We start from the raw sequence: 17,176 nt of genomic DNA on the forward strand, positions 1-17,176 counted from the left end.
ATTTTTTGAACCATTTAGACTTTGGTAGTTTAAAGGAGAATTCCTCTGTAGGACTCCAAACGCTAATTAGTTGTTTGAAACAAACCTGCTAACCATGTCTACTACTATAATTCTACTTTACAATTTTCAACATTGTTTAGTAAATATTAAATTTTCCAAGTCATGCTCAATTTTCTTTCAAATCAGTACATTGGAGGGATGCACAGTATTTCCTATTTACGTAATTCAGCTTAGAAGCTTTCTAGATGACATAGTAAATATTGGAACAGATTTAGAGCCATCTGGAGAGGGGATTTTCAGGAACCGGAATTTATTTAATGAGTGCTAAAAACATCTGGAAAGGACGAACTTGGGTCCACTCATAAAGGACTTCCTATGACCTCAAGCAAGCCGGAACTAACTTTCCTGAAGTTACAGCTACTGAAAAGTGCCGTGCATATTCTAGAACACGTTCCTGCAAAAGGCATTTTTTTGCATACCCTAGCTTGGGAGAGCACTGGCTAGGTACCACCCCACCAGCTCTGCGAAGCAAGCTTGCAAATTTATCTTAAAATTAAGTCAAAGGCAACTAAAAATGCTTATCCAGGTCCTGCAGTGTTTGCTGTGGCAAGAACAAAGGTAGTTTTTCTCCAGATTACAGAATATAGGGACCATATGCCATGAAATGCTGGATAAATTTATGGATTATGTCCATCTCAAAACATTAGTAGTAAGTAACAAGCAAAAGCCATAACGAGTGCTTCAATTCTCATCAAGTTAAATGCAACGGCTGTTAAAAAAATCAATGATACTCAGTTGCAGGTCTCCTCGTACCCACCCAGTGAGTCATCAGTGGAGAAGACTGAGGAAATGCAAAGTTTTATTTTGAATTACAGTAATTTTTGAACTTTAATATACCGTGTTATCCATCCTTTAGTACAATTGTCTTGAAAGTTCATATTGAAAGGGCCAGCTTTTTCTTCACTGTGTATAAAATGATGTTAAATAAAAATCTGAACTACCTGGGTTCCGATTTGGCCCAGATAAAGCATTTAAGATGACAATCTGAAAATGAAGTGGTTATCCATCTCTACTAGGTTCCTAGATTGAGCCCCAGATTTTCAAAGCTACAGCTTTAAACCCTAATGGGACTTTTGCAAGCCTCTCTTCTTTCTAGTGCTCACCACCGTTTTGAATAAATTTGTTCTACTTTGCTCATTACTATATATAAAACTACCACCTATAAAGCTGCAAAGGTATTGCACATAGTACTGTACACTCTTCAGAACTTTAAGGTACATATATAGAGAGTACTGTAACTCTAAGGATTGAAATAAATCTTTTCTAAAACTCCCCTTGTTAATTGTACTAGAATAGATTTAATCCTTCCTTACTTCTCCCTTTTCTTTTAAATGTCGATGTTATTTGGAATTTCTGAAGAATCTTATGACTGAACTCCTTAGGAAAGTTGTGTTACTCATTAAAATCCAACTACAGTGGCTGCACTCCCATCTTCCTGCAGATTCTGCTCTATCTTGATACACAGACCATAAGCTAGACCAACAGCACTGAGTCTACTATGTCTTTAATACTTTGAGAAGATAATTTAATTATAAACAATGAAAATAATTGGCCTGTTTAAAAGTATGTGGTATGGTAATTTCATTCACAAAATTTTTTGCAGATTTTTTTTTTTTTTTTAATTATGGCATGTTCTCTATCAAAAAGCATAAACTTTTGCCTCAAACCTTCAGAAAACCTGATCCACTAACCTGGAGAGCTGTGTAAGAATGCAGCTCTTGAAGGTTTTAATCTCTGATACTAAGTCTAACTTCAAGTTATAAGAGATCTTAATTAGAGCCCATAAATATTATGGACAATATTGTTCAAATAAACACACCTTACATAAATAATTTTAAGAGTGACCTGTTGTAAGCTTTTTGAAGGACTAATGGGGCAAAATGATGCTGATAAGTAATTTTTTATTCAAAAGCATGTCGTTTCATCCAGAAAATGTCTTGTACTTATACTGTATTACAACTGAACACAAGTGTTTACTTTCTATACCTCATATAAAACCAGGCTTTCTAACTTTCCTCTTCAGGCTTGCACTGACACCTACTGGGGAACATTTGTAAATCTCAAAATCCATAGCGTAGAGACATAGGAAGCCTTTCAACTCGGGAATAACGATGCGTGATTCAATTCATTGGCCGATTATGCTGTGTCTTTGCTATTTAATTTGACTACTGCAAAAAACTCCCCAGGTTTTTGAGGAAAGATATAAGCAGCCATAAATTAAAATATCAGAGGAGATGCAATGTTACATCTGTAATTATGGAATTTTTCTATAAAAAGTGTCACCCAGTGTTAGCATAGAAAGAAGCAGAGTAAGAGCAAATGAATCAGCTTTCTCACTCCTTCCCAAGATTAAAATAACATGGTAGGCCTTAAATATAAGACATTGCAAGGAGAAGAGCACATAGGTTCATTTTTAAAATAAGGCGGTTAAAAAACAAAACAAACCCTTAGCTATTTCTTCAGTTCCTAAGTTTGTTATTACTCCCAAATACAGCAGCAGCAGATTTCATAGAGCAGTTCCAGCAAAGATACCAGTTTCTTGCCACGTATTCATTAGAGTAGAAAGACTAAGAAAATAATCAAGCGATTACATCACATCCAAACCCACTTCTAGTTTCAAGGAAGAACAGTTAAACCTACAGTTCAGTACAATAAACAGCGTTAATAGTTAAGGAAAAAAAGTTACATGCGTGATCTGGTACAAAGACAGATTGCAAAACTCAGCTGGCATACTAGAAATTAAGTGTTGAGGACCCTTTCCAGCTCCTATTGGAATCCAATGCAAATTTTTAAGCATTTGGAGAGAAAAAAAATAGGTTTTTCTGTAAATGTTGGCAAGCTGCTTCAAAGACAGTTAAAACCTAGAGCATATCATATAAAAAAAAAGTGAAAGTTACCAAATAAAATAATTCATCAACGGATAGCTTTCAGGTAGTCCCCACAACGAATAAGAGCGGGTCAACAGACAGATGTAGAGTATGAAGAAAAGTGTTTTCAAATGATCTTCAGCATAAAAATACCATTCTAAAAGAGGAACACGTTTTCAGTGTTAGTATTTAGAAGCTTTTCAAAGACTCAGGAACACACATCCCAGAAGATTTTAGAAATACTACTTTATTTTCCAGTGAATATCCAACTTGCAACACTTGTATCGTTGCTGAAGAGCCCCCGAATTGACGAAATACTAAAATCTACAGCTCCAGTGCACAGTTAAGTAGGTATCTAAATCTTAATAAAAATTATCAGTGCAAAAATAAAAATTAATCAGTATGCAGTTAAATGCATTTTGCTATAAAGGTATTTGGGCTTTGAGCACATATACATCAAATAATCTGGTAAGAGAGAAGCCATTTTCAGTCTGTGCTCAAAACAATCAAAACTATTCCACACCCAATTCTAAAGACAGGGTAAAATGAAAGTCTGAGCTTAGTTACAACATTCATCACGGGCACAGAGGCTGAAAAATATTACAGAGGTCACCTTCTATTCAAATAGGGGTTGTTCTAAAAGAGGCTTTCCTATTTTTCATGTGTGGGATACTTTTGAGACATCTACGTTTTTTCCATCCACAACAGAGAATTAACAACATTCCAGCGTGCCCCAGTGTCGGCAAGTCCTCTTTTCAGTCCAGATACACGAGGATGATTGATGAAGCTGCTGGGCCTACAGTAGCGGGCAGAGCAGCTTGGCAGGAATTCAGTGTTATTGAAAGAAATCTCAAATACTTATTCCATCTCCTCTACTAACTTTAATCACACTATCAACATGCTGCCAGGAACGGAGCCTTGACACCAAGCCATAGACTTACACAAGCAACCATTGTTGGCATATTGCTGCTGCAATACAGGTAAAGGGTAAATTCTGTTTATTTTTACCTGTTTCCATTCTATATTGGACACCAGCTGAATTATGGAAAGATATTTCCTGTACTAACGGTTAGCTTGCAGCAAATTTCATTAAGGTACTATGTCTCATTTTGCTTGGTTAATGAACTGATTAAGTTAACTTCTTCAGTTATACTGCTGTTAACTGCAAGTTTTATATAAAGAAAGCAATACAGGAGCTTCGCATACCCTGTAAGAGTAACGGTAAAAAAGCAGATCAGAACTACAGGCGTTTTACCACTAATCTGCTCATTTGTTAAGCTGATAAAGAAACAAAAATCTTTCCTCAATTGCTCTATAAGGTCGTGACAAGCTTATCCTAAGTAAACCAAAAGCATGTCAAATATTTAAGGTAAATACTGTACTAGCTACAAAGCTAATACAAAGACTGATATATGCTTCTCATGATTACTTTTGAGCTTGTTTTGGCTTTGCTTCGAAGAGTATAGCTTTGAGGCATTTACAGGGAGAGAAAAGAAATTGCTGTCTAAGCTCATTTAGCCATTTTTCCATTAGCAAAACCCATTTGAATCTCAACTCTACTTCATAATACTGAACATACAATCCAAAAGTTGGAATTACAACTGGATTTAAAACTCTGTTGAGATCTTTCATTGCTGAAGCTTCAGAGTAAAGTATTCAGTAAAACAAGTCGGTTTTCCTGAAGACTATGAATGGAAGTTACGGTTTTCCCAGTGAATTCTCAGCTAACTATGGCTGGAACCTATTACATCTACTTTTTGGGAAAGGGCTGTGGCTGCACACTGGGACAGTTCATGTTACATCAGTCTGTTTTCCCAAATGATACGATACTCTCTGCAGATGGGAGAGAATTCCAGTTTGCAATTCCCTGAGCTGATGTAGTCACACAACGTAATTTCCAGTTCCACCTTCCAACAAAGGAAGAAATACTGGCATTCCACTCGCCCTGAACAAAACAGGCATAGATAGGCACTTAAGTTGAAAGTATGCAAACCTTTTCTTCCCATACTAAACCTGTAGAGGAAATTCTCCTTTCTTCTTTTTCATTTCAGCTTTCCAAAAGAATCTCTATTTAAGTCAGAAGCAACTGAGTGTTGGCACAATCCCAGCATTATTAAAAAAGAAAGGTCTTAAAAAGAAACGTATTTGGCCAGTTCCTTCTCCATTTCAGAATACTGCTCTTTGAGGCGCTCCATAGCTTTTCTGTGCTCTTCGTCCACCTCTGCCTGTTTGTTTTGTTGTTCTTTCATTAATTCCTCCCAGTGGGCTACACGCTTCTCTTCACGAGCCATCAGCTTGTCCGCCTGAAGCTGGGAGAAGGAAAATGAGAAGTTTTAAGAATAATTTCCAGATTAAAACAGAGGGTTGAATGAGATCTACATAATGTTAGAGTATCAGAGAAACTGGGCTTTTACTTCAGTAGAGGAAAGTGAAACTAGCAAGAAAACATATGAAAAGGTGAAACTAAAAAGAAAACATTTCTATAAAGCATAGTCGATCCAAAAAAAAAATGTTAAAATGTCTATGATACTATTAACGTGATAACACTAACAGCAACAGCTTTTCTAAGCTATAGCCTGGTGAAAAATAATTAAATAAATGTATAGAAAGACACTTTTAAAGTTACTAGCTCGCTTAGTTTGCTTCTGTCGGTTTCTAAGGATCACACTTGTTGCATTATTTGCTCTGCTGATTACTGACAATGCTAGAAGTACTGTAAGTAGCTGATATAAATCCGTATTACCTCACAAAGATTTTCTTTTAAAATGAACTTCTGATTTTGAGAACATGCAGTGATTTTAGTCCCTTAGTTATAGGAAAAAAACCCCAACATCCAGAAATGGACACTGCTTCTGCCCCCCTCCTTTTTTCTTTTTTTCCTTCTTTTCTTGTGTTCACACAGCAAGAAGCTGCCTACTGACACGAACAGACTCAGGGAGTCCACTGTTCTGAAAGTAACCAAAAGAGAAATAATTTAAATAAAATGCAGCTAATATTTGATTAAATGATCTTAAAGGACCAACAACCTGCATCTAGTACAACAAGTAGGGGCAGATCTCTGTTATATATGATACAGACTGAAAACACACTGGAAACATTACCGTGTCTGCATTCTGAGGAAAATGCTAGCACCACTGTATTTCATGTTTGTGAGAGCTAGACACAATAAAATTCTCGAGTTACATATGTCTGTTATTTAGGCATTACCAGAGATTAAAGGATCCGCTTCAACATTGAAGACAACATTTGAGATGTTATGTCATATACATGTAAATAGAATGCTTCTGTTTCACAACAAATTACGAAAGTTAATAAAACTGTAAATTATGTTAGCCAATCCTTCAACATACTGCTCCTCTTTTCTTGACATTTACTGCTTTCCCCTCGAATGTCTCATTTGTTGCAACAAAAGTATTTTCTACATTCTTTAATACATTTTTAAAACTAGAAACAAACGACATTTCTATTTTACAACAATCCTTAGGTTCAGCACAGTCACCAGATACTAGTCTTGATGAAAGTTTCTAATACAAAAATGAAAGAGTGAAATAGATTATAACGACATAGCTATTCAATGTTTTGTAACTGGCAGTGAGTGTTACTGCTTTAGCCAGCTAGCTCTCACTGTGATTAATGTCTTCCTTCATAAATATGTTATTTTCCCCCTCATACTTTCATACTGTTTGGCTTCTTGTGAGTCTGATTCCTTTCACTCTCTTATCTTGGAAAAAGAAAATTAAAAAAGTCTAGCTATCTAGAGAGATCATACACACATCCAATATGCCTGTCAAAATGGGATGTACTTCTGTGGATTGCTTGCATACAATACTAACAGTCCAGTCTCCTCATATTATAGATGCCGAAGTCATAATAAATCTAGACAGTTGTTCTTACATTTGCTCCATCTTCCAGCAGAAGGGAGGATTAATATTTTTTCCTCCTTTTTAATGTATCAGCAAAGACTCTTTTCTATGTACAGTACTTCTGTGTAGGAATAAGTATACTCATACACCTTTAATAGACATTTGGCATTTTTGTCAACTAAAGGCAATGGGAACCCATTAATGTATTCTTCAACATACTCTCTGCCTTGTTCTTCAAGATCCTACATTGTGGGTTAAGACACTATTTTTGCCATGCAGCATTTTATATGCAATGTGACATTATGCCAAGATCCCTTTTGTTTGCAGCAGACACAGTTTCAGCCACTATCAAAATACACCAGGTATACTAATAGTTCAACTAGTACACCGTTTCATATCCAACAGGTTTTGAAACTGTTGGCACATCATATACTCTTTGATGGGATTACACAGCACCTACCCAGACGACACTTCAGCTACACTAACCAATGCTCCTCACAACACAAATCACTCGCAAGGAACATAAAACTCATGGTTCTACTTGCTTCTACCCAAGGATATAAAATTATTTACCTGGTTAATCAACTGAAGACATTTCTAGAACATGAGATAGCTAAGGTTAGTTTATAAAAAAAAAAAAAAAATCTGTGGTCCAACTCCTTTCTTCTCCTCAAAACCCTCTTGCCTTCCCCTGCTCAAGCCTTTAGCTTGTTCTGGCACAGAAGTGACATTGTGAAATAAAGGGATATTAGCAGCCAGGCTATGTACATTGCTTAATCTGTGTCTAAACAAAAATTTAAACAGCTGAGTACCAAGAAGCAATTGCTGGAAGTTCTTATTCTTTAAATTTATATATGCAAGCAGCATTCTACTGAAATAGTAATTTTACAGACTAAGATTTATGTTGGAAATTAAGTAACTTCATATAATTGCAATTTACAACTTTAACAGTAAAAAGTTGCAGATAAGAACAAACACTTTAAAAACTGGAAAAAAAATTATAAAATTAAGATATGCTAGAGCAAGCAGGTAAGAATGACAAAAAATACCAACTAAAAGACACCAAAGACTTGAATACTGTTTTCACTCTCCCACCCTGGTAGCAATTTAGAACCCTCCCCACAGAAGCTCAGTGCACACCTTGCCAGTGCAGCTCTCCTCCCTAGAAAACAAATTCAAATCCAAGTGTTCTCAGCAGCACCTCCAGTTCATTAACACTGATGGCTGCTGAGCGGATACGTTTGTGTGTGTGAGACACTCATAATCTTGAAACCAATACTCCTATTCTTACCGGACGAATAGCTGTGTGAACAGCAAAAATAAAGTATGATTCTTAATGGATGGATGCCTTCGGGTACAGATCTTTCAACCAAAGCATATGCTGCGGTGCAAATTTGCTTCTTATTAGAAGTCAAAGAATCCATGCAGGAGAGAGATACGAATGCTATAGCTGTGGGATAAGCTTCAATGGACACTTCAGTCTCATTAGGCATCACAGAAATCCTGACCAAGGACAGGTTCCTCCTATGCCCAACTGCAACAAATACCATCTCTGAAGCTAAGGTACTAATTGGCTTCCCTCACCCAAGCCTTCTCCAGTGTCTTGTAACACTGCCTTTCTCTTAACAGAACATCACTAACAGCCTCTTCAGGATGCAGGCTCCCACACAGGACATCGACACCTAGCTCCGGCCATCAAAAGATTCCATTTCTCAGCACAGAAGGATGACTGTCACACTGTAGCTCTGCAAGTACCCTTGAGGTTTGCCCTGTATTGTCTTTTCGTACCACATTGCTCCTCATTCCTACCACATCCTCTTCGTATCCACTGCTATTAACTTCACCGCTTTATTCAATTGAGCATAACACACAGGAAGAAAAACAAATGAAATCAAGCCACTATGCAAGAGATACTGTGCCCTAATTGTAACTGCAGCTCCAGCACAGCTAGAAAGCATAAAGGTCCATACAGGCAGATGACAATCTCTCTTGTTAAATATGGTGTTGGCAGTTATGAAAAATCTTTAAAATACAAAGTTTTTCAGGATGGTAAGACATCTTGGCATGGATTTGTATTGGTTAAGTAAAAAGTCACTCTCAAAAAGCAAACAGTTTCCAAAAGCCAACATAGTTACATAAATTAGTGATCTGTAGAGACAGTACAGAGTATTTTATACTATCAATTCATAATTTCCATATTTATAGATTTGCAATAAGTTTGTTTTCCAGAAAACAATACATGTAGAATTTGATAGTGAGCCTAGCAAACTAATTTCCAGGGTGATTTTGTAAAGCTGAGGAAAACAACATTTTCATTTTAAGATAATATGACTTCAAGTTATTTTCCATCAATTTGTTATTTAGGAAGCTTTCAAATGTCATATTACAATTCTCACTCCTCAAAGTCTGACTATTTAAAACCAAAGAAATAACCTCAATCAATTTAAATATTAATACAAATCAGTGCTGCCATGTTAAGTGTCAGGATCCCTAGTTATGAAGCATTAATTCATTGCACATTTAAACTCATGCTGAGTAGAAAAGAGTAGATGAACATCATTCAAGAGGAGCAATCTTTGAAATACATACCTCCTCTCGCTAAATATGAACTAAAAATTTAAAGAAAAAGCTAACGTTCTAGATAAATATTTAAATAAATTCTGGTCCATGCACTGTCAGCAAAGCACTTAAAATGAAATAAAGATTTACAGAACTCACATATTGCTGAAAACTTTTAATTACAAATTTTGGATTGCTGGTACTGATTCAAAACCCAGAAACAGACACCTTGATTTTTAGGTTTCATTCTTGTTTCCAGGGCTGCCAACCGGAAAAACTGTTACATGTAAACTAACAAAGTATCACAAAGAACAGCACACACAAGCATGGAAACCAATATCCTTTCACAGAACCGGTTTCTTTCAAGGAACCGGTATACTTTCAGAGTATAGCCTAATTTTAATTCCTACTTTTTATCATTTCAAATGACTGCTAAAACAAACAAACAAAAATCTGTAAAATAACTATAGTCCAAACTCATAAGTCAAAAAAAACCAAATAGAAAGAACACAATCCCCTTAAGTCAGACTTAATTATAAATTAGAAAACAGCAGCTAATAAGCCCAACATAGCCACCTCAGAAGACATATAAAGTTCCACTGTTCTCATCCAGTCAAGAAATGTCTAAAAAATTGTTTTGGTATTTAATTGTACAAATATACCAGTGCGTGACAACAAGACAGAAGCCAATATTATGACACCACATTCAGCCTTCAGAACACCACGTTTTGTTCTTAGGTAAAACCTCATGACCTTTGTAACATGGGAAAATTGCCGTATGAGCTAAAGCATTCAGACACATATACCTGAGCCAAGAGCAAGTCTTAGGTAATTCATGATGTTTTACGGTATTAGTACAATATTTAGCCACTAACCAAAAAAAAAAAAAAAAAAAAAAAAAAAAAAAAGGAGTCTCAATAATTAGCTATAAATTGTAATGTTTTAAGAAATAGACAATCACAACATTTCTTTTCATGGTATAAATTTCTATTTGAACCAAAAGACTGTTTCATTGTCAGCAACAGTACATTATGCTTTAGCCTTTCGCTGTCTACTAGAGAAGAATGCGTAACTGACAGACTGAGTTCAGAAAACTGGCACTTACTATCACCTACTGCATAGAAAAAAAATATTTTTACCCCATCTGAAAAGATCTATAAGGTAGTACAAATGGTAGTTCTCCATGGCTGCTAATTCAGCAAAATTTGGATAGATTTATTTGTTTACTTAATCAGAGAATTGTCTCCTCGTGCCCAAACACTCTTGGAACTCCAGCTCTCTCCTCCTATAAAGTTTCCAGCTCCAGACCACACAGACACAGCTTTGTCCTGTCTTTGATTGCTGGTCATCCATTCTTTCAGTGATTCCTCTTCTCCAAACAGTATTTCAGTTGTTATGCCAGAAGTTCCACAGAACAAGCAGTTAAAAGTTCACTTTTCAGATGTAACCCGAATACTTCTCAATTTCTGCCTTTCAGTATAACTTTATAAATACAAGTTTGGGAAACTCAAACTAAACTTAGAATCTGTTTTATATTTGTAACAATGCTGACTTCTTATATAAGTATTTTTTTAATAAGAAATTCAGACATCACTAAGTTTAGAAGATTTTCAGCTTTCATGTTCATATAAAAAGTTGAGAATAGTTTTGAGTTAAAGTTTCATAATTTGCTTTAGCTATAAACCAAAGCTTGTCTAAATCACAAGCATAGTTGCTGCCTTATTAACTTCTGTTCTGGGAATTCCCTTTGGTGTGTTAGCAAATTTACATATTTTGGCAGTGATGTCTTTCATATTCCTCTTATATCAACACCTAAGTTCAGACATTAGTTATTCGGAAAAAATCTAATCTGATTATGAAACTGTTTTTTTCACTCAAAAGTGCATACTGCTTGAACTTGAAAGATAGCGAAGTTTTCTTGTATTCAGCACTAACTCACATGAGCTGGTTGTATTTATTTCTATTCTTATTTTACTGTCATTAGTTATAGCAAAAATTAAATTTTTTAACATCAAACTTTTCAGTAAATTTGTTTTCAGTATTACTCAACAACAAGCAAACCCCCCCAAAAACATCAAAAAACCCCCAAACCTCCACCATTTGAGGCAGACACAGGCTTTGAGAAATGTTACCACACTAGCTCATGTTACAAGCTATTAAGATGTAAGGCCATAATGGGAAGTACTGGGTAGCTTCCAGTATAAGCCTGCACAATTCCACATAAAGATATTTAAATTAAAGAGAAAAAAAGAAGAATGTAGTACACAAAAACATGTTCGCAAAATTTCCTCAAGTCTTCTCTAGTTGCTCCCACAAGCTTAAAGTAATCCACAGGTTGAACTATTAGCTAAATATTACTATTCTTAATGGGAAGACTACTCAATGAGACAGGGGATTCTACAAATGCTTCTTTCAGTGACACTCCTGTAATCACAAATTACTTTACATCTTAAGTGAAAATGTGGTAGGGAGGATGCCATTTCCCTTTTGTTACTTGGCTGATACCAGCAGCTGAAAGGAACTGCAAAAAGAGATAATTAGTAAAGCAAATAATCTTCAAATTCAGCAGAGATTGAATTAATTTCACCGAGGGCTACTAACAGTAATCACTTGACACTAGATTTTACCAAAAATCCATTCTTTTTTGAGAACACATGACTTCAGAAGGAAAAGTAAGGAAAAAGTATTTTTCCTCAAGTGGCTGCACTTCAGTGACAACTTATATCTATAATTTTAAAAAGTTTCCTGTTACTGCTCACATTTGGAAAGATTCAAGCCAAAAAAGTCTTACCATACAAGCTTAAAGAAACACTACAAACCCTGAATAGCTATTAGCATTGCTCCACTGCATATAGAAAAAAGTTGACTGGAAACATACAGCTAATATTTAAAAAGGAATAGTTACCATTCTTATTGAGTGTTCATTTTGTAAGTTATAAATTTTTTTATTGAAGTTTTACTTCAAACAAACAGCAGCAGGACTGTAAGAATTTCCTACTTAATTTCTCTACCAATATCTGCTCCAGTCTTAGACACAAACAAACTTTGTCAGGGTTCAGCAGTGTGCTATTCACACAGTGCCAGTATTCAACTGCAACTGGCCTGCCCATCTTCATCGATTACAAAAAGGAAAGAAAAACACAACTATCAGCTTACATAAATCAACACACAGCCTGTTTTGCGTGATGGCCACGGAAACGTCTTCAGTTTTTCTGAATTAAATGATTATAAATAATATTTTGCAAGTAAAAAAGATAACACAGGAACACAATCCTGAAGGAGTAATGGGAAAACACGAAACTAATTTCTTGTATAATTTTCCAAATTTTAGATTCAGAGCACATGTATTTCAAATGAGCAAACTGTACCCAACTGAAAAGATTCCAATGATTCGCATGTTCCTATAATATAGCCCTTCATTAAATAACCCATCCACAAGTGAAAAACACACTTCCTTTTCAACAAGCAATATATATAATACGGTCAAAGTTCTCAGCTAACTAGGAAAGATTTACATTTCCATTTTGGTAGGTTAGTAGGTGTTTTTTGTTCCACAGAAAATAATTTTTTTATATTTAAACTTTCCCTGTATGTGAAATTACATACATTACCTCTATAGAGCTAGGAGGGAAAATAAAACAAACTAAATGAAAAAAAAAAAGTTTCCACACATCAGGAGATTGTAGGAAGAGCTAGTGATCCATTAACTTTGCAGCCACGAACATACATGCTGCATGAGTATGTATTTTATAAGTACAGAAGTCACCCCAAAAGTTTTACTGCAAGCATGTAAAGTATGGAAAAATATGCTTTTAAGTTTTCCTGTACTGAAGGCAGATAAACTCGTTGTAGAAGCACAAGACTTACTTAGATCATATTATAAAAATCTATCCATCCATCCTTTACCTTTCTCTCTTCATGCTCCCTCTCTTGGAGTCTATGGATCATGTCGTTGGCAGCTTGCACTGAAACAACAAATAGCAGTAGATCAGTCTGCTGTTCTAAATCAAAGAAACTCACCTGAAAGGGATTTAAAAGACATGAGGCTTCTACAAGTCAAAGATTATATTCTACTGTGTCACTTAACTCTGCACAAAAAAGATCTGTCAGTACTTGCAGAAAATGCTTCACACTGGTAACTGTATGTAGGCACATCACCAAGTTCAACCCTTGCGCGTTCTAGAAGCCAAAAAGAAAAAGGCAGCCAGGTCCTCTTGTGCCCATACTACTCAGTGCTGCTGATGAGCTAGAGTGCACCACTCAGCACGTCAGAAGACATCAAAAAAACTCTCAAGTCAGTAAGTAGAAACAGGTGACCAAACTATGTTTTAGTTGTATTTTGGTTTGTTTGGTTTTTTTCCTTATTTTTTCCCCCTCAAATGTAAAAAGTGCTTTAGTATAAACAATCTACATGGAAAAACATCTTTATGCTGGAGCCATCCTTTTCTCTTGTGAGACTAAGCCTGGGAAAACAAAGAGTTAGACAAACAAAGAGAATGAGAACAAAGCACAGAAATGGTAGAAAACTTATCCAAGGATGGTAATTTTTCCACAAATCTTGTTTTGAATCTAAACTATTTAAATTATTCCTCAAAATGATGCAAGAAGGGAAATAAGAAGCAACGTGCTTACATCTCTTGATCGTTTCATTCAAATTGTTGTGCATTGCCTGCTCACACTTAGGAAGAACGCGTTCGTTGGTTTCAAAGATTGTGTTCTTCAGATTTTCAAGTACTCGTAGTTCTCGGAGGCCACGTTTTTCCTGCCAGAATAATTGAAAGAAAATGAGTGGCTAACAAAGAATTCTACTTTCCAAAATAAGATTGTTTGCCAGTTGATAAAATAATAGCTTTATGTCAAAGATTATATAGTGTCTATTAAACGGTTACTCTATGTACTTGGCACAACTCATACAATTAGTTTTGTGAAAAAAAGAGACTAATGCTCTATTTCTCACACTAGAATACAGGAATACTTTGAATGATGCTTCTAACCCTTGTGAGAAAGGTAGTATGTACCCATGAAAGCATTGGGTGGAAAAATATGTTGTTTTGTATAGATAATTTACAGCATATCAAAAAACACAGAGAGAGCTTGAAAGCACTGCGTTTTTACAACTCAACTCTTACAGAGAAATAACATAGCAGTGATTTTGCTCGCTTGATGTCTGACCTTCCAGATTTAGCCTGGTATGAGGTTAAAACAATGCAAGTAAAATGGTTTTTACTGAAGGAAAGCAAGGAAGGCAAGACTAAAAAAATAACACAGCTGAATGAAGAGGCAGCCCTTCTGGCTCACTGCTGATCATGATTACTTACAAGAAGAACAAGCTTTTGCTTATTCTTTACATTAAAAAAAAAAAAAGTTTAAAAAAGTACTATTTTTCCAAAGCCATAGCACTCCTCCCACTCTGAATTTCACCTGCGCTTTACTGTAGACAATGAAAAGGATTCTGAAGTCTGCTTCGGGCTGCTGGCTGCCCCCGCTTCCCCCTTCCCAGCCTCTACAGACTTATGAATAGAGTTGCACACAAGCATCCCTGTACTGAAAGTTGCCAATCATAAAGCAATTCCAGATAAGCGAAAAATACTGCATCACATGACGTGGGCAATTAGATCGCCATATTCATTTTAAAACTTCAGAAATAGAGGCACAGACAAGTAAAGTCACTTAATTAAAAAGGTTCCAGACTTCCTGAATGCAAGTCTACATTTTTTGACATGGTAAATGCTTATCACTGAAAGAAGAAGCTTATGTCCTACTACAACCAAAAGGTATTTGATATCTCAAAGTTAGAAACAAGTGTAATTTTTGGAAAAAATTCTAAATTGCAAAAATGTAAATAATCTTCTGCTTTGCTATTTCCCCCCTAAAAGTATAAACTGGAAATTAAACTTCAAAAAAGATCTAAGCATACACAAAATTTGTCTAAGAAACAGAACAAGGGTTTGGGTGCAACAAGAGAAATATACAAATTATAAAGATAAGAGTTCTAATTTTTTAATTGAGTTTAAAATACCCATTCTGATGAAATGCCACATAAAACTATTTACCGTATCCCATAACTTGTCTAGGGAAGGTAAAGAAAAGAAATTATTCCTTGTGACTCTCAAGCACACGATACGCATCTCATGAGAGTTTAGTTCACAAAGTGGTTTTGCTAAACCAGTACAGAGGCAAATTAGACCTGGTTGAAATATTAGCTACAGTACAGGGGCAGGGGAAAGACATTCTGATGTCATTGCTTTAAAATTAGCTTTGCACACTAGAAATGTGAGTTATAACTATATTTTCAGGAGTAGTTTTAAGATTTTTAAATCCCACCGTCTTTAAGAATTAAAATGTAATCCAAAACAGCCTTTTGTGGGCACAAGATTCTACTTTTCTAAACTTCTGCTGCCATCTCGTGGAAAGTGTGTGACGCTTTCCAAAGTAGTAGATAAGTACTTATACAATCTTCAGTACTGTAGCCGTATTTGCAGCCAATCAGATAACAGTAATTCAATGTGTAATAATTTTCTGACTTTGCAGAAAGCGTTGCTCTTCTCTCCAGAAAGATTACTTTCTTTCATAGAACAAAAATGAAAGCAAAAGGAAATTACAAATAAATTAATTTAATTAAACCACAGTTCTGCTACATGAATCCAGCTGAGGCACAGAGTAGTTTCTTAATCGGATGTAAACCTGTAATGGCCAACACGTTTCCTTGAACCAACGTGACTTCTCTAAGCTGTTAGGACTATATCATTCTCCTACATCAATGTTCCTGCCAGTCTTTTCCAGGAAAAAAAAGTTATGGCCCTTTAAAAGGTTTTAAATAAAAAGACTTAAATGACTGTGCCGTTTAGTAAAGATGCAGACATACAGGGCTGGCAGTTGCTTTGGACAAGAAATACGTGTCAATTCTTTCTAAAGGAAAAGAGATACATAGGCACAAAGATACATAGTATAACCTCTTAAAAGAGATACAAACTGTTTGAAGTGCCACTTACAGATACTTACTTCAAATTCTTTAACAAAGTAACGTATTTCTCCCTGAATGACTGGCCTGTGATCCAGCAGCCTTGAATAGATTTCCCCAACATCTAGAAGAGTAAGGAAAGTCAGATTTTGAGCTTTTATGTCAGACAGAATAGGCTGCAAAAAGCATGGTATGGTATGGTATGGTATGGTATGGCATGGCATGGCATGGCATGGCCACTACTCACCTTTGATTATAGGCTGAATCGGGGACCCGGCCGCCGGCGCCTCCCGCCGCCTCTCGCCGGGCAGCGGGGACGCGGGGCCTGCCCCGCTCATGGCGCCGGCCCGCCAGCAGCCCGGCACGGCTGCCCTCGGTCCTTCCCCGCCCGCCCCGCTTCCGCCTCCCCCCGCTGCCTGGGTGTGACGTCATCGCCGCGCGCGTCGGCCGCGGCCGTTGCCGCGGTAACGGCGGGGCAGGAGCGCCTTCAGCGCAGAGCCCGGTGAGTGGCGCCCTCTGGGCCCGGCGCCCGGCATTTTTGGAAGCGAACACACAAAACCCCACCAAAAACAACCCCCCACAACCCAAGGCTCGTTTGTTTGTTACTTTTTTTGGGTTTAGGAGAAGAGATTTTCATTCAGATACGTTGCTTCCGGATGTTGCGAAGATGAACAGCAGCTGTTGGACTTGTGGTCTACAAAAGTTAAGAGCTTGTTTTCTCTCAGCCTTTTTTCTAGAGCTTGAAGTAGTAGCGATGTCACTCAACAGACACTGGAGATTTGAGAGTTGATGGCATTTAAGCCAGGATTTTACATACAGAACTGCGGGCAGGAGGCAGCGAGGGTGTGGTATCAGCAGCCCCTGGA

At 36.6% G+C, this 17,176-nt stretch overlaps 1 protein-coding gene across 1 annotated transcript; it reads right to left on the reverse strand.

The window, feature by feature from the left end:
- Positions 1–3,153: 3,153 nt before the first annotated feature.
- BLOC1S5 (biogenesis of lysosomal organelles complex 1 subunit 5) lies at positions 3,154–16,690 on the reverse strand. Its single transcript, XM_074146673.1, has 5 exons — positions 16,558–16,690; positions 16,352–16,434; positions 13,982–14,111; positions 13,256–13,314; positions 3,154–5,236 (listed from the first exon to the last, which is right to left on the reverse strand). Exons 1-5 carry the CDS (start codon positions 16,646–16,648, stop codon positions 5,057–5,059), a joined length of 543 nt encoding a protein of 180 aa, XP_074002774.1. The 5' UTR covers positions 16,649–16,690; the 3' UTR covers positions 3,154–5,056.
- Positions 16,691–17,176: the final 486 nt, after the last annotated feature.

Source organism: Numenius arquata, chromosome 4, assembly GCF_964106895.1.
Source record: "Numenius arquata chromosome 4, bNumArq3.hap1.1, whole genome shotgun sequence".
NCBI classification, from domain to species: domain Eukaryota; kingdom Metazoa; phylum Chordata; class Aves; order Charadriiformes; family Scolopacidae; genus Numenius; species Numenius arquata.

Bases quoted from the DNA above. Each gene is read 5' to 3' on its own strand.
- BLOC1S5 (XM_074146673.1), bottom strand. From the start codon at position 16,648: ATGAGCGGGGCAGGCCCCGCGTCCCCGCTGCCCGGCGAGAGGCGGCGG. The intron at 16,435-16,557 runs GTGAGTAGTGGC...TTACTCTTCTAG, and splicing joins GATTCAGCCTATAATCAAAG to ATGTTGGGGAAATCTATTCA. The intron at 5,237-13,255 runs GTAAAGGATGGA...TCCTTCTCCCAG, and splicing joins GGGAGCATGAAGAGAGAAAG to CTTCAGGCGGACAAGCTGAT.